This window comes from Suncus etruscus, chromosome 3, assembly GCF_024139225.1.
Source record: "Suncus etruscus isolate mSunEtr1 chromosome 3, mSunEtr1.pri.cur, whole genome shotgun sequence".
NCBI classification, from domain to species: domain Eukaryota; kingdom Metazoa; phylum Chordata; class Mammalia; order Eulipotyphla; family Soricidae; genus Suncus; species Suncus etruscus.
In genome coordinates, this window is record NC_064850.1 from 141,490,034 (window position 1) to 141,512,070 (window position 22,037).

Consider the following 22,037-nt stretch of genomic DNA (forward strand, 5'->3'; position numbering starts at 1 on the left):
TTGAAGGTGAAATGTCAGCTGTGAAATATTATGTATATCCATATACATAGTATACATGTATATTCACTCTTTGTTATTAGATGCAAACAGACTCCTAATTTGTTGGTGCTACAAAAGGATTTGTATGCAGTTTCAGCGAGTGGGGGAACCTGGAGTAAATTTTTGCCTTTGATGATCAAGGAAATGCTAAATATCTTCACTAAACTTTTTATTTTTCTCTAAAATTTAGTCGTCCTCTAAAACTTTGTCTTTTATATGTTTCACTGCACTTTTAAATACTTAAGGTGGTCACATGCATTTTGTTTGGCTTTTAGTAGAGTGTACTTTTTTTCCTTAAATTTTTTATATGTTAAGAAACAAAAAGAGTGGGCAGGAGTTGTGGCACATGCCTGGACTTGATCCTGATGCTTCATGCCCTACCACACACCTCTTAGTATTGCCCGTGCAATACTAAGCCTGAGCTTAGTCAAGTTTGTCCTTCACCAAAATTAAAACAACAACAACAACAACAACAACAACATAAGAGAAGTCAAGCGACTTCTTTATATTATGCAATTAGGGCCAGAGGAGTGACACAAGTGATAAGGTGTTTGCCTTGCACACGTTAATGTAGGACTGACCGCAGTTTGGTCCCCCAGCATCCCTTTTGGTCCCCCAAGCCAGGAGCAATTTCTGAGAGTACAGCCAGGAGTAGCCCCTGAGTGTCACCGGGTATAACCCCAAAACAAACAACAACAACAAAAAGAAACAATAGAATTAAAAATAATCTGAGTGCTTGGTTTTCTTTAACAGCTTGGTTTCTTGTCATGTGTAATGGCATTTGAGATAAATTCACTTTTGTACAGCTTTTCTTACTTATTTTTCTTGATTGTATTTGCTTTTCTAGACATAATGAGGCATATACATGGACAAATCCTACCTGTTGTGTGCATAACATCATTGTGGGGAAACTCTGGATCGAGCAGTATGGCAATGTAGAAATCATAAACCACAAGTAAGACCCCGGTCCCTTCACTTCTCATTAAAGAGATTCTGTTTTTAGACCTGATGATTCTTTAAGAACCAGACACTGTAATCCTCAAGTGATCACGAGCCCATTTATTACAGTTCCTCATGAAGAAAATCTGGGTGAACTCTTAGCTTTCTCAGTCTGTGAATTTTAATTTGAAACTCAGCTTGTTTGATTATATTGGTTAGTTTGCATTGGTCACACAGGAGATGTTGGGAGAAAGTTAAGGGTTAGTTCCAACACTGTGATATTGGGCAAATATCTCCATTATCTTGGCCTGGTATAAAAGAATACCATATAGTGGATGTCTTAAATGGCAAAAATTAGCTTCTTACCATTTTGGAGACTTCAAATACAAGATCAGGGTACTGGGATTTTTTTTTTCTCTTTTCAGATTCCCTTTACTGCTTTATAGTCCCCCATATCATTGCACAGCTCATGTATGATGGTGAGAGAGAGAAAGAGGTGGGATCCTCATTCTTACAGCTCATCTAGTAAGGCCACTGATCCAATCATGACCAAGGGATCTTCAAATACTATCACACTGGGTGCAGGGCTTTAACATAAGACCCATCCATGGGAAGATACATTTAGAGCAAGTCATTTTTCCTCCTGACGCTTTAATACCTTTATTTTAATGGCAGATCCAGACTGAGTAGGGAGTCAAGGAAACTTCTTGATAACAGAAAAGTAGGGTGAGAAAGGTGGTGATTATCATTGCTTTCTACTGCTTCCTACTTATAATCTGAACTTAATATCTCCTTTATAGGACTGGAGACAAATGTGTGTTGAATTTTAAGCCATGCGGTCTTTTTGGCAAGGAATTACACAAAGTTGAAGGCTACATTCAAGATAAGAGGTAAAGTTTCCTTTCATATTAAGTGCAGAATAGAGCTGGGGAGATTGTTTGAGTCGTAGAAAACCTGCCTCTCACATATGGTGGCCCTTATTTTGATCCCAGGAACTGTACCTGCCCCTGCTGTGCCCGGCACAGCCCTGAAGGACCCTGAGCACTGAGCCCCAAGCACTGCCAGGATCATTACTGGGAGTGGCCCCTCTGAAAACAAAGAGGTGTTAAATGCTATAATATAGATGTTTTTGTTTTGTTTTGTTTTGTTTTTATCAAATAATGTATGAGTGTTGGAATCTGTAACCTAAAAAACAGGCTTCCACTAAGCTGAAGAGTCGTGTTTTTTTTTTTATTTCTACATACAGACTCTGACTCGAGATATTTTTATGATTTCAATCCAAGAAAGTATACTGATTTAATTATTGGCTAAACATTGCTTTCTCTTGGCAGCAAGAAGAAGCTTTGTGCCCTTTATGGAAAGTGGACTGAATGTTTGTACAGTGTTGACCCTGCCACATTTGATGCTTATAAAAAAAATGACAAAAAAAATACTGAAGACAAAAAGAACAGCAAACAGGTGAGCAGTCCATAATGTGGCTCTGGACTCTGGAGTTTGTGACTTAACCACAGTCTAACCTTTTTATTTCACTATGTTGCTGATGAATGTGGTTTTTCTCCTTGTACCTTTACAGTGGACAAACAGTCTGCCTTAGTGTCAGACATACTGCAACCTAGGGCATAGGACCACCCCTTTTGTCACTGCATCGAGGCTTGGGGCTGGACTGGCTTGCAGAACCATACACAGTTGAATGCCATCAGAGTGAGACAAATGCTCTTTTTTTGAGCCTTTTAGTTTATGTGCATTAGAAGTTAAGATTTTAATAACTCCAAATGATTTTCTGCTTCTTCCTTAGTATTTATTTCTAAATTAAGAATAATAAGAATCTCTACCTAATCAAGAGTTGATCTGCATAAAAGGTTAAGAAAGTGTCAATTCACTACAGATTTTGTTCACAACACTGTCAGATTAATACAATACTTGCAGGTTCATTTGAGCCATCTCATTCTGGAGCTTGTTGGGTAATTCTTGTCTACTCACAAGTTTAAGAAGCTAAGAAACTCTAATCATTCTGAAAAACAAAACAAGTAGTGATGAATTATTTTCTTTGTAAAACAAGTCTTGTTTAATGATCACATTATAACATTTTCTTATGATTTGGGCTTTTAGGGGAGAGGGAGGATACCTAGAAATGTTCAGGGATTACTTCTGGCTATGTGCTCGGGAATCACTGCTGGCAGTACTTAGTGGCCATATGAAGTACCAGGTATTATACCCAGGTTGGTCTCATTCAAAGCAAGTTCTTTACCTGCTCCTCACCACTTCAGCCTCTAGAATTTTCCTTTTCTTTGAGCCACATCTGACTGTGCTCAGGACTTAGTCCTAGATCAGTGCTCAGTAATCACTCCTGGTGGTGCCAGGGTCGTATCCAGGCCAGCTGTATACTAGGCAAGCACCCTCCCACCCCCATGTGTGCTATCTTCACCCCTTGACTTTTAAAACAAATAAACAAAAAACATCCAAACTTCCCTCTGCTCTGTGCACAGTCCTGCTTTCTTTCTTATTCTCCATGAAGATGGGTGCACTGTCTTACTGTGACATTTATGAAATGGATGTAGCTAGAGACAGGCACATCCCAATATCTGGGGAATCCTCACACAGCTCTTGGCAGCAGCTGCAGCAAATGTGAAGCATCTTGGCACAAACACTCTTACCAGCTGCTACTAACACAAAAGGGCACAGTGACAGTGACGGAACTAGGTGAAGAGCAGAAAAGAACTCTTGGGTCCTAGATGCACTTCGCACTTGGAAGAAAGGGGCCTTTGATGGTGCAATGTCCCCTTCCTGATTTCTTGTAGCTGCTATGGATTTTGATCTTCCTGAGGGTCTTCTGGTGCAGTGCCAATGCAATCCACAGTATGACCTCTTCCTTGCTGCTCATTTTTAAAACTGTTTTACATTGATATTGGAATCTTCTTAACTGTCCACAAAACTTAAATTCCTTACCAAACTGGTGACAATAGAGCCTCACAGGAAATGGAGAATGAGCTGCTACCATAGGTCTGTTCTGTGGTGGGTCATTAAAGGAAATGCTAGTTTCCTCTTTGTCCTGCCTCTTTTCTTTTTCTTTCAATTTTTGGATAACCATAACTTGCAATACTCTTGAAAGCAGAGTTTCAGGCAGGCAGCATTCTAGCACCCTAGCAGCTACCTGAGTGTTAGTGTTCCTCCACAAAATGAGGTTTCCTCCTCATCTGTTTGGCAAACTCACTTCTGTAGCCTGATTCTCGAACATCCGATATGTATTCCCTTACTAGGTGTTTCTTTCTGCTACATAAGAAAGAGATCATTCTGCTTGTGTCCCTCTTCCTCAGATTTATTTTTTGTCATTGCAAAAAACTAAGTAGGAACTTTTTTGTCTTATGTTTTGGGGTCACACCAGCAGTGCTCAGGGGTTACTCCTGCTGGGGCTTATTGGACCTTTTGAGATGTTGGGGATCAAATACAGGTTGGCTGCAGCAAGGCAAGTGTCTTACATGTTGTACTATTGGTCTGGCCACTTTCTCAGACTGATTTAAAGGTGAGCTCTCAGTATATGGACAGCTGATTTTTAGTAAAGAATCTAGATGTATGATGAGGAAAACCTCATCAAATGGTGTTGAACAGAATGGCTTGTCACGTGCATAAAAAGGAAGTTAGATCTCTCTATATTATACCATATATAAAAGTTTATTCAAAGTGAATCAAAGACCATAGTATTAGCCTGACTTTTTTTTTTTTAGCAAATATAAAAGAAAAATTTCAGGATTCTTTTTTTTGTTTGTTTGTTTTTGGGTCATACCTGGCAGCGCTCAGGGGTTACTCCTGGCTCTACACTCAGAAAGCACTCCTGGCTGGCTTGGGACCATATGGGATGCTGGGATTAGAACCACTGTCCTTCTGCATGCAAGACAAATGCCCTATCTCCATGTTGTCTCATTTCAGGATTCTTACTGGCTCTGGTCATTGAGGAATTTAATTAACTGCCCTAAATATTTACTCTTCTTTCCCATAAGACTTTAGTGAATATTCATACGAATTTCTGTCTTTATAAGTTTTAATAAAACTTATATGGTGTCTTGAATAATACTATGTGAGATGACACAGAAAGATCATGATATTCATAGCACTTATACAATTATCTACTTTTTATTCACTCCAAACACTTTGTAAAGATCAAAGAATGAGAGGTTGTAAAGATCAAGGAATGAGAGACTATGTCCTGGCTTTCATGTACTTAGCTACCTGCTGGTATACAAGAAATAGTGTTATTTTACAACTTGTCAGACTCTACTTTTATAGATGCTTTACTTTCATGCATCTGTTGGTTCTTTCAGATGAGCAGTTCTGAGGAATCCGATGAAATGCCAGTGCCAGATTCTGAAAGTGTATATGTTATCCCTGGAAGTGTTCTCTTATGGCGAATAGCACCACGACCTCCCAATTCTGCGCAGGTGAGACAAAGCTTGCTGAGTGGGGCCTCCCACATTGACTTGTTGATTGATTGATTTTTCTATGAAGCCACATCTAGCAACACAGGGGCAAGGGTGTTCATATTTAGCTTTGAGGGTGTCTTTTCCCCAGTATGGGCAAGACCAGCCCACACAGGAGAAGCAGTAGGATTGTCACTGGAAATAGGTTGTCACTTTGCTGGTCTCTTAAGTGTTCATTTCCTTTCTCACCCTAACTCCTGGCCTCAATGCTGACCATCCCTACCATTAATTGCTGGGCTGAGGTGTGAGCATAGGAGTAGGAGGATAGAGGTGTACTTTTTTAATCACTTCTTTGGGGAAAGACTGACTCATTAAATAAAAGATGATACAACCTATTTTGTCTAAGCCCTCCAGATTCAGCAAGTTATGATTTTAATAAAGTACAATTTTTTTCTGTCAGTCTTTAACTCTTCTTAAAAGTAACAGTGATAGAGCCAGGCATATAATAATAATAATAATAACAACAACAGTGATAGGCTATTCTGTGAGACTATTTTAGAATTTCTGGGACAAATACACAGAATTCAGCAAAATATTTAGATGTGTGGCCTGAGGAAGGCTATTAGCACATTGCATTAAAGGAGGTGTGATATTGTCAAATCAAACATATTCTGTGGGCAGGTATTCTTATATTGCATTTTGCTTCAGACTAGGTTAAAATGAACATTTTTGCTTCCTTTTAGATGTACAATTTTACTAGCTTTGCAATGGTTTTGAATGAAGTAGACAAGGAAATGGAAAGTGTGATTCCGAAGACAGACTGCAGGTTACGGCCTGACATCAGAGCCATGGAAAATGGAGAAATAGGTACTAACATCTGAGGGCATTACCAGCAATGATTCGTTTATGGGGAGAGGATGGTTGGTTTGTTTTTCAGAAGGAAACTGGAAAAAATAATAGCACATTTAAAACTTTAACCTGTCTTCTCTTTTACCATATACTTCAGGATTTCAGTTTTCACCTTGGGAGTCACAAAATAAAAAAGACCTTGACCTCAGTTGTTTGTCACATATTGATGCTGTATATTAATTTTTTTTTATAATTCAAGGAATTCTCAAAAAAGAGGAGTATGTTGTTTGTTCTGTAAAGAGAGACAGGCAATTCCTGTGGCAATGTCCGGAGATGGTTATCACATCTGGGGGACTTAGGCTGGCATGTAGCAGGAAAGAGCAGCTAATGGACAGTTCAGTGTTGGAGTCTGTTACAAAATCTCGGCCAGTCCAGTGAGCACATCTACACTGCAGAGACAATGGGCTTAAGCTGCCTTTGAATTAGTAGGCAGTACCATGTAAGAGCATTTGGAGAAAAGAATGTTTTAGGACTAAGTCTAAAATTTCAGAAACGACTTCCTTTTTTCTTTCTTGTTTTTACACAGTTCTTATTGAAGCAATTTTCTCCTTTCCCTGTCCATTCTTATTGTCTGCCATTTCTTGTTTGTTTTGTTTTGTTTTGTTTTTGGGACACATCCAGCGACGCTCAGAAGTTATCCCTGGTTCTGCACTCAGAAATCATTTTCCTGACAGGCTTGGGGGACCATGTGGGATGCTGGGAATCAAACCTGGGTCTATGCCAGGTTAGCCACATGCAAGGCAAATGCTCTACCACTGAGCTGTCACTCCAGCCCTTGTCTTGGACATTTTGCTGCAGTGTTCACACACTTGATTGTGGTATAGCAGGGGGCATATGTTTTGTGGCACCAAGGATACACTGGTGGTACATAGAATTGAACTTGGCCTCCTGCCTGAAGACAAACACTTGACCACCAAGCCCTAGCCCCAGAGCCCTATGGAAACAAATTAACATACATTTGTTTTGTGCTTTGAAATTGGAAAACCCAAAGCCTCAGCCATAGGAAGTGTGTGCCCTACTGGTGAGCCATTTCCCAACCCTAACAAGTTGTTTTTGTGAGCTCATAAGAGAGAAGTAGAAGGAGAGAAAGAGAGAAAGATAAAGTGTTTGCCACAGAGGTAGGCAGTGGAAGGGCAAAGTAAGTGGATTAGAAACAAAGGTAGGCAGAAGAAGGGCAAAGTAAGTGGGTTGGAAACTGGGAACATAGGTACCAGGAAATGTACATTGGTTAAGGGATGGGTGTTGGAACACTTTATTACTGAAATTCAACTTTGTAACTGTATCTCATGGTGATTAATATAGATTAAAATGGTCAAAAAGAAAAAAAGGAGTAAGCAAATTCTTGGGCCTGAGCAATAGTATAATAACAGAGAGTACTTGCCTTTCATGAGGCCAATCCTTTTTTTTTTTTTTTTTTTTTTTTTGGTTTTTGGTTTTTGGGTCACACCCAGCTGTGCTCAGGGATGCCAGGATTTGAACCACCGACCTCTGCATGCAAGGCAAACGCCTTACCTCCATGCTATCTCTCCAGCCCCAGGCCAATCCATTTTTATCCCCATGCCACATATGGTCTCCTGAGCACTATCAGGAGCTATGCCTTAGTGTAGAGCCAGGAGTCATCCCTGATCACCACCAGATATAGCACAAAAACAAAAAAAAATATAAGAAAAAGCAATTTCTTTTAAGTAATATTGGCATAGGCTATAGAGAAAGAAGGTGAAGTTGTAATTGCCAGTTCTGCCTCTATCTAATATTGAAATTCTAATTCAATTCTCAACTGTGCTGCCTGTTCTCTAATAAAATGGAAAGCAAGTTAATGTAGATGGTTGGTGTGTCTCCCTAAAATTCCTGTGCTCAGCCATATGCCTGGCAGCCTTCTCTTGCAGTGTAATTTATTTGTTATTGATGTTCTTGTTTAGATCAAGCTAGTGAAGAAAAGAAGCGACTTGAAGAAAAACAGAGAGCAGCTCGCAAAAACAGATCCAAGTCAGAAGAAGACTGGAAGACCAGGTGCGATTGCGTTGCAGGGTGTGAGGGGCAGTTACTGGGGAAAGTTCTTTGCTCTAGGTGTACAATCTGCAGGAGTTCCTGGTTTGCCAAGCAGAAATGAGTATTTGGAAACTAAGATTTAAATATTCTCCCACAGTTTTCATAGGCAAATTTCATAGGCAAATAAAATATGAGAAATTTAAGTTATAGCGGGTGATTATTTTTAGATCATATCTTTGATTCCATTCAGAAATAGAGGTTAAAATATCTAAAAAAGCTTTGAGAAAGTTTATTGTTTTGATAATCCAGAGGTAATAATCACTTATTGTGGGTAATAGAATCTCTTACAGAAATGAATAAAAGCATTGTCTACACTAATGCTGTATAATTGAAACCATTGTCCCATAATTCAAAGTTATTACAAAAGTTTTAGAGCCAATATGGGCACAATTTTGCAAGTATTTCAGAGGATATTATTTGCAGTTCTTTTGCATCTTCGAGAAAGCTTAACTAAACATGGAAGGTGACCTTCCATATCATCCAGCCTAGTGTCTTGTGGCTTCATGTGTGTCACTTACATTTTTGACCTGAGCACCTAAAGAATACTCCATAGCAGTATTGCCACAGGAGTATGAAGGCAGAGTGAGAGCCTCTCACATTCTTCGCTCCTGCATATACCCTGGCTCCTTAGGACTCTAGGGGATCCTAGGGTGGTAAGAAGATTGCCATTCCCTGACTCAGTTTTTCTGATAATGTCATTTGAATAACTTGGCTGAATTTGTGTAGGTCAGAGAAGGGGCATTTATTTTTTGGCTGGATATAGCTATTAACCCTCACACTGGAAGCTGATCTGATGTTGTGATATAGACTCATGAATTCTGTAGACTCAAAAGACTGAAAGGTAGTAAAGAAATCTTGCTCATCCTTTTCTAAAGTGTTTCACTTTAGGAAAGATGAGATAACTTTGTCATGTATGGAGCAGAAATTCAAGATAAGGAGCACCAGAAGTTGAAAGAAATTCTAATCTTTTACATTAGATTTTCATCTCTGATGTGCTCTTCTTGAGTGCAGTGTTTGAACTCTGTTAACACAAGGGATCCTCACGTGGGATCCTACAAATATGCTCTTCAGAAAATGTTGCATGCAAATAAGCAAAATAAAATTTTGCAACTTATTAAATCCAGACCTGTGGACTATCTCTACAAGTCTGACTCCCAACACCCTCTCTGTTTAGTATGGGAAAAAATCCTATTGCAAAAAGCCAGAGTGTGATTATGTTAAAAAAATTTTTTTTTGGTTTGTTTTTGGGTCACACTTGGCAGCGCTCAGGGGTTACTTCTGGCTCTATGCTCAGAAATCGCTCCTGGCAGGCTCGAGGTACCATATGGGATGCCAGGATTTGAACCACCGTCCTTCTGCATGCAAGGCAAATGCCTTACCTCCATGCTATCTCTCCGGCCCCACGTTAAAAATTTTTTTAGTTTATTACCTTGAGTTTGCGTTGCCTGCTTTTGAAATTCTTAATTTTGACAAGCTGATCAGAAAGCAATCTCACTGCTGGAACTTTTGAGACCAGTTGGGATAGAACTATATTATACATAGAAGACAAAAGAATTTTAACATTGATTAAAACTTTGGTTCCTTAATATTCTGTTCTACTTCCCAAAGTCTGAACAGCACATGTTGTGATTCAAGTGTTAAGAATATATAGTGTCCTGAAGCAAGGCTCAGGATTCAACCCCTGAGCCATATGCCCTAGGACTGTGGCCTGGGTGAGGTGCTCTGGATAACATTGGTAGAGTCCCATTTAAGGTGTCCCTTGGCCTCTAAGAACATTCTGTTTATGTACACATCTCCCCAAACTAAATAAATTACTAGGAAGTTATTTCAATCCTCTGGCATTTAACAGTGCTTTAATTTCCTCAGCTTTAGACTTCTTCCATATTATTATAAGTCTATTATAAAAATTAATTACCTTAACCAAAGCACTGCCTGCTTCAAGTTTTAATAGCAACTAAAGGATGGTTAATGAGTTAATAGGGCTAAGAGCCCTACTAAACATAGGGTTCTGCTTAGGATTTGTTAAGGTTTTAGGGTGCTATTATTTCTTCAAAGTTTCTTTGCAAAGTCCTAACAGAGAATGAATTGCTGTGAAAAAGATTTGTGAGTGCAGCAGATATCTGTAAATATACTTGTAAATCTTGACCTTTCTCTTAACAGGTGGTTTCATCAAGGCCCTAATCCCTACAATGGAGCACAGGATTGGCTTTATTCGGGCAGCTACTGGGACAGAAACTACTTCAATTTACCTGACATTTATTAAAATGCAGACAAGTCAGTGTGTTTGGCTACAAATGTCTTAAACATGTTTTTAGATTTTCCCTTCCTCTTGATTTTACTCATTTAAAAAAAAATATATATATATATACTCCTGAGATAATTTGATTTCACCCAACGAAAAAACAGGATATAAGGTGGTACAGGTGATGGAAATCTTAGAATAAATTTTATTTTACTACCCAAACATACTTACTTGGAATAGTTTTATATTGAGGGAAGAATGAAGATAAAGTGCTGGAAAATGTGCTTTCATGGTTGTGATTGCCATATTTACTGAAGGTTTATACGTAAATATAACTTTAGCTTACAGAATCAGATGATACAGAAAATCAAGTTATTTTAAATATTTTTATGCTGTCATGCTCAAATGTTTTCGAAGTAACAATGAAATGTTTAAGAATTGTTTGTGCTCAAATATAGAGGAAGATGTCATTTTGTGGACTACCTTAATAAGATGTTCTCCATACTAATTCAATTTTACTACTTCCCACTCCCAAAAGAGAAAAAGACAGACTATTCAGAATATTATTACTGATTTGAAAATTCTGGAAAATTAAACTTGAAAAGGTATTTCATTTGCTTATTTTACCGCTGAATTAATTTTAGTTTGATGTAATCATTGTCATTAGAATTAAAGGTGTTCAAATTGTATGTTTAAAAATATGTATAAAATTTAGTAATTTATAGAAAGTGTCTTAGAGAATAGATTATAATTGTTATTGACCTCTTTTTAAATGCTTCAACTTCCAGTGACAAGTACCACAAAGAAATTGAGATATACTTATGTTTCAAGCTGTGTAAAAGAGACATCTTGATAAGCTGTCTTAATAAATAAAAGCCTGTTTATCTGAAGTTTGCGAGGCTCCTGTATACTTAAAATATGTATGGAGATCTACTGTACAGTAGCAGCTTTGCCCCTTTAATTGGGGTATTTATCCGCCCATTGCCAGACAGATATTTGCTCCCTAGGGTAGTTGCCAGTAAATTTTGTCTTGAAGTTAACAAATGTTAAAATTACATATTCTAATACTAAATAAAGGCTCTAGCTTACTCCTAAAAAGCGTGATTTCTTTTCATTTTTGGTTATATTTACATCATTGAATACTATAAATCAAGAATTCCCTTTCACAGAAATCCTTGTGATGCCACAGTCCCTTAGGCCTACCCATGCTAAACTGGCAGTTACTTAGTATTCTCTGGGTTATGTATGTCCATTGTTTTGATGTCTCCTAATTATAAAATAAGAATACCAGATCGTATGCTTGCATACAGTTTATTGGTACAGTGCACTTGGTGGCAGACTCCACCTTGAACGCTTACTCAGCAGCGTCATTTTCTGCATCTGTTAGGAATAATGTAAATGGTGAATAGTGAACTGTTGCAATACTCTATCCTGAAAATTCCACTAAAAGTCTACAAAAGGGATGAATAGTAGTAGTATACATAACCTTAATAAATTGTTCCTTTATAGTAACTTATACTTTAAGTCTGCTGCATGTTATTAGCTTGACTAAGTATTGGTGTGTATGTATAACAAATGCTATATACTCAGTTTCTCTGCTTCCTCTGTTTACCTGCTTTTTCACCCCTTTCCATATAGTAAACAATTAGGATATCAAACTTTGACCATCCCTATTGAAATTTATCCCTTCTTGGTATGCAGAAGCCCTCATCTCCTTCTCCTTGTGTGATTTCCATGGAGTGTCATTCTCTGGGAATCTTTTAAGTTTATTCAGTTATATTGTAACATCTCCCCTAAGGCGTGGATTGTATATATTGCACATGTAAAACTAGTACACATGTAGTATATGTGTATACAGATTTTGGGGGAAGGTAAAGGGGCTAGCACAAGATATGGCATGAAATACTAGTTGAGTTTGTTAGAAATGTAATGCTTTGTAGTGAGAAAATTGCCTTATCTGTGGTTGTCATTTTACCTTTCAATCTGTCCATTCAACTGTCAGTATTCACTTTTTATTACATTGGGTGTTATGCATGCATATAACTCAGATATTAAGTTAACCTGTTCTCAAATTAGTCTTTATATCTTCCCCTCCTTAAATTCTCCAATAAGATTATACTTGTGAGTCCCCTTTTAGACACAGATCTGGGTATTAAAAGGTGACCAAGTTCTTAGTGTGGTCATGGTGCAGCACTTAATAACTGATGAGGAAGTTGGAGGAAAATAACCACATCAAATTAAAAAGTGTGCTCCAACTTATTTCATATGTTTAATTTTTTTAAAATATCTCAATTTCCAGGTCAACAAATCAAAACACGGACAACTCAGGTGTTAAAACCTACATACTGTGGCAGGAAGCTTTTCCTACCACTTTTTAACTTTCTGCTTTGCGAACCTGGGCAGTAGTTACAGTAATTTCTCCAGCAATACCATAACTTCCCAAGGGAGGTTTTTCACCAGATCCTGTACCTTTTTGTGAAACCATTTTTGCTTTATCTTCTACTGGGAAAGCAACAGAAAGGAAAACTGGACTTTGTGATCTGGGGACCTCTTTTCTAGTAGGAGGACTAACACTCTGGGGATTAGGGATGTGTTTCTGGTATTTAGGATCTGCAGGAACAGCAATGGGTACTGGGACTGCAGCATATCTCTTCAAGGCTTCTGACTGTGAAACAATATTATGTCCAGGAAGCGTTTTCCAATCCTGAGCTTCCTGAACATTGGAGCCTACTAAAATAAAAGGTGGGGCATTGGTCTTCTTGTTGTCGTCCATCATCACATAGGTTGGAGAAGTAACTTTCGGTGGATGCTGCAGAAACTGTGGATCCTTAGAATTAGATAAATAGAGGGTGGCTTGGGGAAAAGGCCCAGGTGCAGGTGGTGGTGACGGGCGACTTTGTTGATTCATATCAGTTAGACAATAAAGGGTCCACATGTTAGAATATGGTGGTGGTTGTCCTGCTTCACTTGCTGCTATTGCTACAACAAAAACAAATTTGCAGGCATTAAAGGTTTGGTCTCTGTATCAGGCGCTATGCACAGAAATGTCTTTGTAAACATTTTTATATATAAAACAAACAATAGTAGTAATATGTGCGATAAAGCATGCTATAGAGAGGCTAATTAAATTGTGTTTGGTAATGTGAAAGAAGAATCTTTACAGTTGGAAAATGAGGACAATATTGGGATATTAGATGTTTATCCAATAGTTGTGGCTGAAGAAGCAACCACATTATCAGCAGCTGTTTCTAGTTACTCAAATTTAGATATGACTTCTGCAAAAAGAAAATGGAGAATCAACAGATTTTTGTTTAAACCAACTAAAAGTGTTGCTAAGCCACCAAGAAAAAATAGTGAATGCATCTACATAGTGATTTTTGTACTTTACTAAAAAAACAACACTAGGTATTTTTTGATGACAAAATCAAATATACCTGGAATCTGTACCATACACAAAACATCAGATAATCTAGGACACAGAATTCCCGAGATAAAGTTTGGAATCAGGTTGTAAGAACCATCAATGATGAGTTTGACTTCTCATCTAAGAGAGAACTGAGTTCCTGAAGATGGTGGAGAAAAGGTTCCCCGTGAAGGAACTGCAGTTTGCCATGATAGGCTGAACTTTTTAAACACTGTACCAGCAGGCCAGTAATGCAAGTTTTGTCATCCCCAAAGGAAACCAAAAATACAGTATTCATATGATTATATGGCAGTGTTTTCAAAGCTTCTGATACTTTAAATTGATTTTTCTTAAAGTTCATTTAAAACTGTGTCTTTGGTGCCAAAGACATAGCAAGCCTAGTCTTTGCTTTTTTAGAGTTTGATGTCATTAAAATTGTATTTAAAATATCTACAATATTGGGCCCGAAGAGATAGCACAGCGGTGTTTGCCTTGCAAGCAGCCAATTCAGGACCAAAGGTGGTTGGTTCGAATCCCGGTGTCCCATATGGTCCCCCGTGCCTGCCAGGAGCTATTTCTGAGCAGACAGCCAGGAGTAACCCCTGAGCACCGCCGGGTGTGGCCCAAAAACAAAAACAAAAACAAAAACAAAAAAAAAATCTACAATATTAAGTACTTAGAAACAGGCACTTGATTTAGAAGTGCTAATTATCCACAAGTATAATACCTGTCCCATTTCCAGTACTGTCCTTTTTAACTGCAGATTCCCAGTCACATTGCCAGACAGAATTTGATGTCTAAGAAATACCTGCTTTGGTAACAGTTCTGTCATTCTAGAGAGCATCAAGAGTTTCTGCAAAAGGAATCGGGAGAGTTGGCTCATGTACCTGCCTTTTGTCCCTAAAGAACATCTGGACTGGCTAAAAGGAGAAGAGCAGGAGGATAAGCAGACTAAATGCCTTAATTAGGTCAAGATGAAGGTTAAATCATATCTGTTTTACAAGACTAAAGCATGGATGATAGCAGCCAAGAAAGCCAGCAGCTTGATTTGGCAGAAGAAATGATAAAAAAAAAAAAAGCCAGTTATCTTAGAACAATTTGTTCCTTAAGCACCTGTCTGTCCTTTCTGCTGCTATCTCTTTGATGTTTGTGTTGCAGAAATTCATCTGACTTCTCCTCTCTGCTACGGGGTTGCTCTGTCAACTACAGAAAGCTCCCAACAGGCAATAGTATTTGATCCAACTCTCCAAACCTAGTTGCAGAGCTCTTCTAAGGGCAAAAGCAGTCAACACACCACCATTTCTTTCCCTCTTAAATGCCACAGCCTATGAAAATGCATTGTTGTAGTTTGGTTTTATGTTCACAAATGAGAAAATTTTAAAAATCACTCCATATTACAACTTTAAGTATGTTTGTTGCTGAAATGGGTTCCAGTCTAAAAGACAATAATTTTGATGATGTCAAAGTTACTCATTTAAGAATAAAATTTCAACTACAACAAAGCCTTTTAAATAAGTTTGGCATTTGAAATAAATGCTGAATATATATATTTATTTGACCACTCTGGGAGCCTACCTATATGTTTACCTGAAATTGATGTCACCTGAAATGTAATTTTTCATTTGTAAGCACATAACTTTCTTACCTGGCTTGATCAAACCTTTCCCACGTGCTTCCTTCCCTTCTGGTTCAGTAAGATCTTCTGGTTCAGTAGGACCTTCTGCTTCTGTAAGATCTTCTGGGTCAGTAGGACCTTCTACTTCTGTAAGATATTCTGGTTCAGGACCTTCTGGTTCAGTAAGATCTTCTGCTTCAGTAGGATCTTCTGGGTCAGTAGGACCTTCTACTTCTGTAAGATCTTCCGGTTCAGCAGGACCTTCTGGTTCGGTAGGATCTTCTGGGTCAGTAAGATCTTCTGGTTCAGTAGGACCTTCTGCTTCACTAGGATCTTCTGGTTCAGGAGGACCTACTGGTTCACTAAAATCTTTTGCTTCCGCAGGACCCTCTGCTTTGGTAAGATCTTCTGCTTCAGTGAGAGCTTCTGGTTCAATAAGATCTTCCATTTCACTGATGTCTTCTGGTTCAAAAGAACCTTCTGAACCTAATGCAGTTGGATCTAATGCAGTAGGACTATAGGGTTCAGTAGGACCTTCTGCTTCAGTAAGATCTTCTGGAGCAGAAGGGAAGGAGGCACTAGATGATCTTACCAATGCATCTGAGTCAGCTGCTTCTGCAGCTTCCTCTTCCTCAGATGTGCTATGGGTTATCTCAGTAATATCCACTTCAACGTGCAGAGACTTTTCAGTAACTACTTGGTCTCTCTCCGGGGATACCCCTACACGTACTGAGGAATATATATCCTGTGAAATCTTTGCAGATTCTACTTTTGGTGGTGACTGCTTATTTTCAACACTATGTTCTGAGGTTTGCTCAACCATAGTAACTCCTTCTATCACAGGCATATTTTTATAGATAGATTTTATGTGGATGGTTGTATTTGCCTGGAAAGGAGACTTAGGAGCTTGATCATTAACAGGAGGTTCTTGTTCAACCTGCAAGGGGTGTGAGAATGGTTCAGCCTCATTGTCTTTAGATTCAGAACCCAAATTTACTTCAGATTTATTCACAACTTTCTCAGTTACCTCTGCAGAATATTTTATAGCCACCCCTTCATTCCTAGAAGCCACCTTGAAAATGGTAGATATACTTGTTGCCACATCCACCATTAAAACTTCAGACTCACAAGAATCAACATATGAAGTTTTACCTAACATCTGAGCAGCAAACTGAGCTGGATCAGCAGGCACATAGGCAAACTCTGGAGATGGTGAAGAAGGTGGGGTGATACTCTTAGGGGTGACTGGTTTTGAAGGACCACAGACGACTTCAGTTGCCTCCTCAGCTGGGCATGGAAAATTAAGTAACGGGAACTGAGTGGTTTTGTTGTTCAGTGATGTTGGACTGATATTGTCCTCCGCTGTGTCCGTAGATTTTTCCACCCGTTTAGGTTCTTGACAAATTAAAGGCGATTCTTCTGATTCTTTCACACATTCTGTTTTCTTCTCTTGTGTCAATCCTTCTGACCATTTCTCTACTGAAATAGTCACAACATATTAATTTGTTATTATATGTGTTATTCATACATAATATAGATAATAAAGAATTTGCAAGAAAGTAGCAGAAGACTAAGCATACACATATAAAATAGATTTTTTTAATTTTCTGGGATTCATGTCCCAATAAGCCTATTGTACATTGAGGATATTATATGTAAAAAAAAAATATATATATATATATATACACACATGGATTGGGAACACTAAATAGCTGCCACAAACAGGAGTATCACACTGAAATTTCTACTAAATTCAGATGAATTTTCACCATCTTAAAAGTAAAAAATTGGGGCTTTTGCCTTGCAAGCAGCTGGCCCAGACCTAAGGTGGTTGGTTCGAATCCTGGCATCCCATATGGTTCCCCCATGCCTGCCAGGAGCTATATCTGAGCAGATACCCAGGAGTAACACCTGAGCACTGCCAGGTGTGGCCCAAAAACCAAAAAAAAAAAAAAAAAAAAAAAAAGGCAAAAAGTTCTGTAGGTCAGAAAGTTATTAAAGGAGGTTGTCATCTACACTAAGTAGTGAACAGACCAGAATGGGCATAATCCAGGCTTCAAGTTCCACAGTAAGACAATAGGTAGAAAGAAGTGAGGTAGTAGGAGATAATGTTGGGGGAAAGGAAGATGAAAATTTTCTTCCTTTGAGCTCAAAAATGTAAGGTTTCTCCAGAGAGTTCCTGTTGTGGAAAGAGCATTAAATGTAAACAAAGTTTAGATTGTGACTGCCAGTTAATAGTAAGAAATCTAATGATGTTTATTTTAAACTTCTATAGAATGAGCTAGTTTTTTTTAATAAAATGTCAATGTGTAACCTACCATATACAGTTAGTTACAAAGTTTTAATTAATCAAATATATTTCAGTGCCTAGCAAAACCAGGTACTCTAGGAATTCCCCTTCTTTTCCTTACATATAAGTGATAGACGTTAAAACTTTGGCTTTAACATATTGGCTAAGTTTCTAATATCTTCTCAGTGATTAATTTGGATTAATGAAGAAACTCCTTTAAGATTAAGAAATGGAACATTTTCTTTAATGATTTTAAGGTATTTAATCAAATAAAAACAAATGGAAATGCTCAGAGTTTCACAGCATGGACGGCCATGAAAATGGGTAGATATGGGCAAAAAGCTGCAATGGAAGCCTTGACAGAGAAAAAAGGCATGGAAAGAGGTCAGATGTGTTAGAAAATGGTTAAAACATGAGATGACAGAGATGTGAGGAAAGTACTTCCATGTCTTCTTTTCTTCCTACCCTTCATTCGTCAACTTAATGAATTATTTTTCATTAAACTCAGAGCTTCACAGATGTAATGTTTATGGCTCTGCTACTTAACTATGTCCCTAGCCCTCTCTACAAAAGAAAATTTTAAAGCATTGAGAGATGTGTAAATATTAGTCCTATGCTGACACCTACCAGATGAGATGCCTTCTAGAAAAATCTCAGAATGAAATCGTTAAATAAAGAAAATGTGAATAGGGATGTACTCATTTCCCTGCTTCCCAAGTGCTCTTAGAGCATTAGAGGCAGCATTCCCAGTGATCTTTCTTAGGAGATGTGCTTTTCATGCTCATATCTGAGGTAGGATCCAATAAACTTGCAATAGAAATTAATTCTGACCTATTCTACCAGTATTTTAATACTTGGTACTATCTTCAGGCTGGTCTAGTCTGCTAAAGAGACTGAAAGGTCAGAATAAGGGGTTCAGTCCCAGCACTGTTTTATAAATTCTCCATATTTAAGTCATTGATACTCTGGAAGCATCTCAATCTTAGGAACCAACAGCATATAGGGTATTATAGGTGCCACAAAATGGACACACATCAGAAAAGTTCTATTTAGACAAAGGAAAAGATAGCACCTATTATATATTCATTTTTTATAGATAACAATCATGCAGCCAAATTTACCAAGAGCTCCCATAGGAACAGCAGTTGGGGAATTAAGCCAGTCATAGGTTAAGAGGATGTAACTCGGGAGGAAATGCCCTACTAAATGGGAACCTACGATTCTGTATATCCCCAGAGAGTTCCTTTTCAAAAAGCCTGGAATTATGCTTTCCTGGATAGAATGGAAGTCAATGTATACTGCTTGTCTATTAAAAAAAAAAAAACATTCGAGATATCAACTGCAGGCAGACAAAGGAGCCAAAATCTTATTAGTAACATGTAATGATATATTTCTAGCCATACCTTTATGCTTCCTTCCCCTAACCCTGGTAAACTAGAACAAACTAGCTTAACAATGTTAATTTGTATTCTATTGCCCAAAGAACATTCTTTCTGCATCCAGGCTATGAATTTTAGGAAGATCTCTATAAACGATGACTTTTCCTTGATATAATTACCTTTTGCCTGCTTCATTAATTTAGTAAAAACTAAACTTTTTTGTTTTCCTTTTTGGCCACACCTGCTTAGGAATCACACCTAGCAGGCTTGGGGGACAAGAATCTTGTAGCGTCAAGAATTAAAAATAGGGGCCGGGCGGTGGCGCTGGAGGTAAGGTGCCTGCCTTGCCTGCGCTAGCCTAGGACGGACCGCGGTTCGATCCCCCGGTGTCCCATATGGTCCCCCAAGAAGCCAGGAGCAACTTCTGAGCGCATAGCCAGGAGTAACCCCTGAGCGGCACAGGGTGTGGCCCAAAAACCAAAAAAAAAAAAAAAAAAAAAAAAAAAGAATTAAAAATAGGCCAGCTGCATGTAAGGCAAACCACCATACCTGCTGTACTATCTCTCCGTCCAAAGAACTGAATACTTGAGATCGAAAAATATTAACCCAGATGGACCAAAATCCACGTTAGTCCACTTTTATGTGAACATGAAACTGACTGGATAGAGAAACTGACAAAGTTTAGAAGGGCAAAGTTAGAAAGTTATCCAGTCAGTTTCATGTTCACATAAAATTGTTGTTTACACAAAAACAAAAGTTTTATCCATATATACAGGTTATGCCACAGAAACAGGCCAAGGTCTGGGACCACTCTTGACAACTTCTCTTTATTCCATAGGAAAACTCTTGTGGATGTAAAGAAACATGGTAAAGAAACAATATATGCCCAAATGCAGCAGAATAGGAACTGGTCTTTAGAAGGAAGTTTATTACTGTAGCGTAAATTGGGGTGGGAAGGGAGGGGATACACAGGGACAGTGGTAGAGGGAATATGATACTCTAGTGGAGGGTGTAGATTTGGAATGTTTTATACATGAAACTCTGCTGTTATCAATGTTGTAAATCTCAGCATTTAAAATTTCACACATTTTAAGAACAGAGTTATTGGTTTTGAGACACACCCAGAAATATTCAGGGCTTACTCCTGGGCTCTGCACTCAGCTATCACTTCTGGCAGGCTCAAGGGACTATAATGGGTGCCTGGGATAGAACTCAGGTTGGCTATTTGCAAAGCAAGCACCTACTCGCAGTACTTGCTCCTGCAAAATTTTAAATATTTATAAAAGCAAAAAAAAAAAAAAAAGTGGACCAAAAAGATGGTTTGTAACATTTAATTACCTGTCCATCTAGTGAGAACCCCATTGTGGAAGGAGACAAGTAGTTAAATCTTTTATTCATAACAACTTTTAGGAATTAATTATGCAGCTTTTGAAAGTGCAAAATTTAGTTCTTTTAGGGGTATACTGAAAACAGGATTGGAAAGTGTTTGAATCACATTATTTAAATTTAAAAAATTGTGAGCTTCATTCCTAAGTTTGAGCATTTGCTAATTATAAAATAATGTTTAACTAGCATTGCTGAATTCTTATCACTTAAGGTACTTACCTTTAAGCTGATGAAATAATTTAATCAGCTCTTTTATGTCCTGACATCCATTCCCTAAAGGAATAAACACACAAAATCAGGTACATAAAGTCTCCAATTTAAAATGCTTTCTTTTTCAAAGCAACAAATATAAAGGAATAGCAAACCTTCTCTAAATGCAATAAGTTCTTTAAAATACGTTGCTGCAAACTGGTTGATGTTTGATGGGTTGACTTTGAGAACAGCTCTGCTTACTCCCTCCAGCAGAGTTTTGAGGCCATAAGGTATGACAAGTCTGGGCTTTGAAGAAATCATTCTGGCAAGATGTCTCTAATCTCAACTATAATGAGAAAAAACAAAGCCTTATATATAGCAGAGCTTTCAGTAAACTGCTTCTTATGTGTTTAACTATAGTTTCAAAGAAAAAGTGTCTCATTAAATGTTTGAGCTTCAATTTACTCTCTAGGTATTCGCTCAAGTCAGGATAATTCTTGATAATTTTTTAATTTTTAATGCAAAAACCTACACTACTAGCTGGGTAGGTGAAAGTGAGCAATCTAGCACGATTAAAGAAATCCAATCCCTTCTAGGAACTGCAGGATAATTCTAAATACAATGAACACTCTTTCTATAAAATTCTGTATTTTGTAGATTAAAATTTCAAAAAAGTCCATTTGTCTCCAAAGAGCATCCTTCCAAATCACCTAGATGGGCAAAGAGGTGGCCTTTCTGTACATTCAGCAAATGATTATAAATCAAGGTTTCTGTATTTTAAAAAAGTGTCTTCACTCCCCTATTTTATCCCTATTTATAATCTTCATGTATTTATTTTAGCTTTAAATTAAAATTTTAACAGAAGTGGGCATGTTGCTTTTGGTGTTATCATCCATCACATGAACTTTCTTTCATCTCTTTCCCTATCCCTGCCTTTCTGGATATTAAGTGGTATCAAGGGTATTGTATATTACAACCTGTAATTCTCAAGAGTTGCAGAGGCTCTATCTGAAACTGTCCGTGTACGTGTGTGTGTGTGTGTGTGTGTGTGTGTGTGTGAGAGAGGGGGGGGGGGAGGAGAGAGAGGGGGGGGGGCCTTAGAATGTTTTTTAAAAACCAAAATGTAAAGAAGTCAGATAGGTGGGGCCAGCGAGGTGGCATTAGAGGCAAGGTGTCTGCCTT

At 38.1% G+C, this 22,037-nt stretch overlaps 2 protein-coding genes across 7 annotated transcripts in view; one reads left to right on the forward strand and one right to left on the reverse strand.

Moving 5' to 3' along the window:
* Positions 1-11,688, forward strand: part of OSBPL1A (oxysterol binding protein like 1A) — a 455,856-nt gene extending 444,168 nt beyond the window's left edge. For all 6 annotated transcript variants that reach the window (XM_049770017.1, XM_049770012.1, XM_049770013.1 and 3 more), the window contains 7 exons: positions 887-994; positions 1,779-1,868; positions 2,310-2,436; positions 5,295-5,411; positions 6,134-6,257; positions 8,219-8,309; positions 10,509-11,688. In XM_049770017.1, the coding sequence (XP_049625974.1) occupies positions 887-994; positions 1,779-1,868; positions 2,310-2,436; positions 5,295-5,411; positions 6,134-6,257; positions 8,219-8,309; positions 10,509-10,611 (760 nt within the window). In that variant the 3' untranslated portion in view covers positions 10,612-11,688. The remainder of the gene's footprint in view (positions 1-886; positions 995-1,778; positions 1,869-2,309; positions 2,437-5,294; positions 5,412-6,133; positions 6,258-8,218; positions 8,310-10,508) is intronic.
* Positions 11,689-12,964: 1,276 nt separating this feature from the next.
* CABYR (calcium binding tyrosine phosphorylation regulated) lies at positions 12,965-21,206 on the reverse strand. Its single transcript, XM_049770101.1, has 4 exons — positions 21,029-21,206; positions 20,883-20,936; positions 16,761-17,087; positions 12,965-13,569 (listed from the first exon to the last, which is right to left on the reverse strand). The coding sequence occupies exons 1-4, from the start codon at positions 21,174-21,176 to the stop codon at positions 12,965-12,967; spliced, it is 1,134 nt and encodes a 377-aa protein (XP_049626058.1). The 5' UTR covers positions 21,177-21,206.
* Between the last annotated feature and the right edge of the window lie 831 nt (positions 21,207-22,037).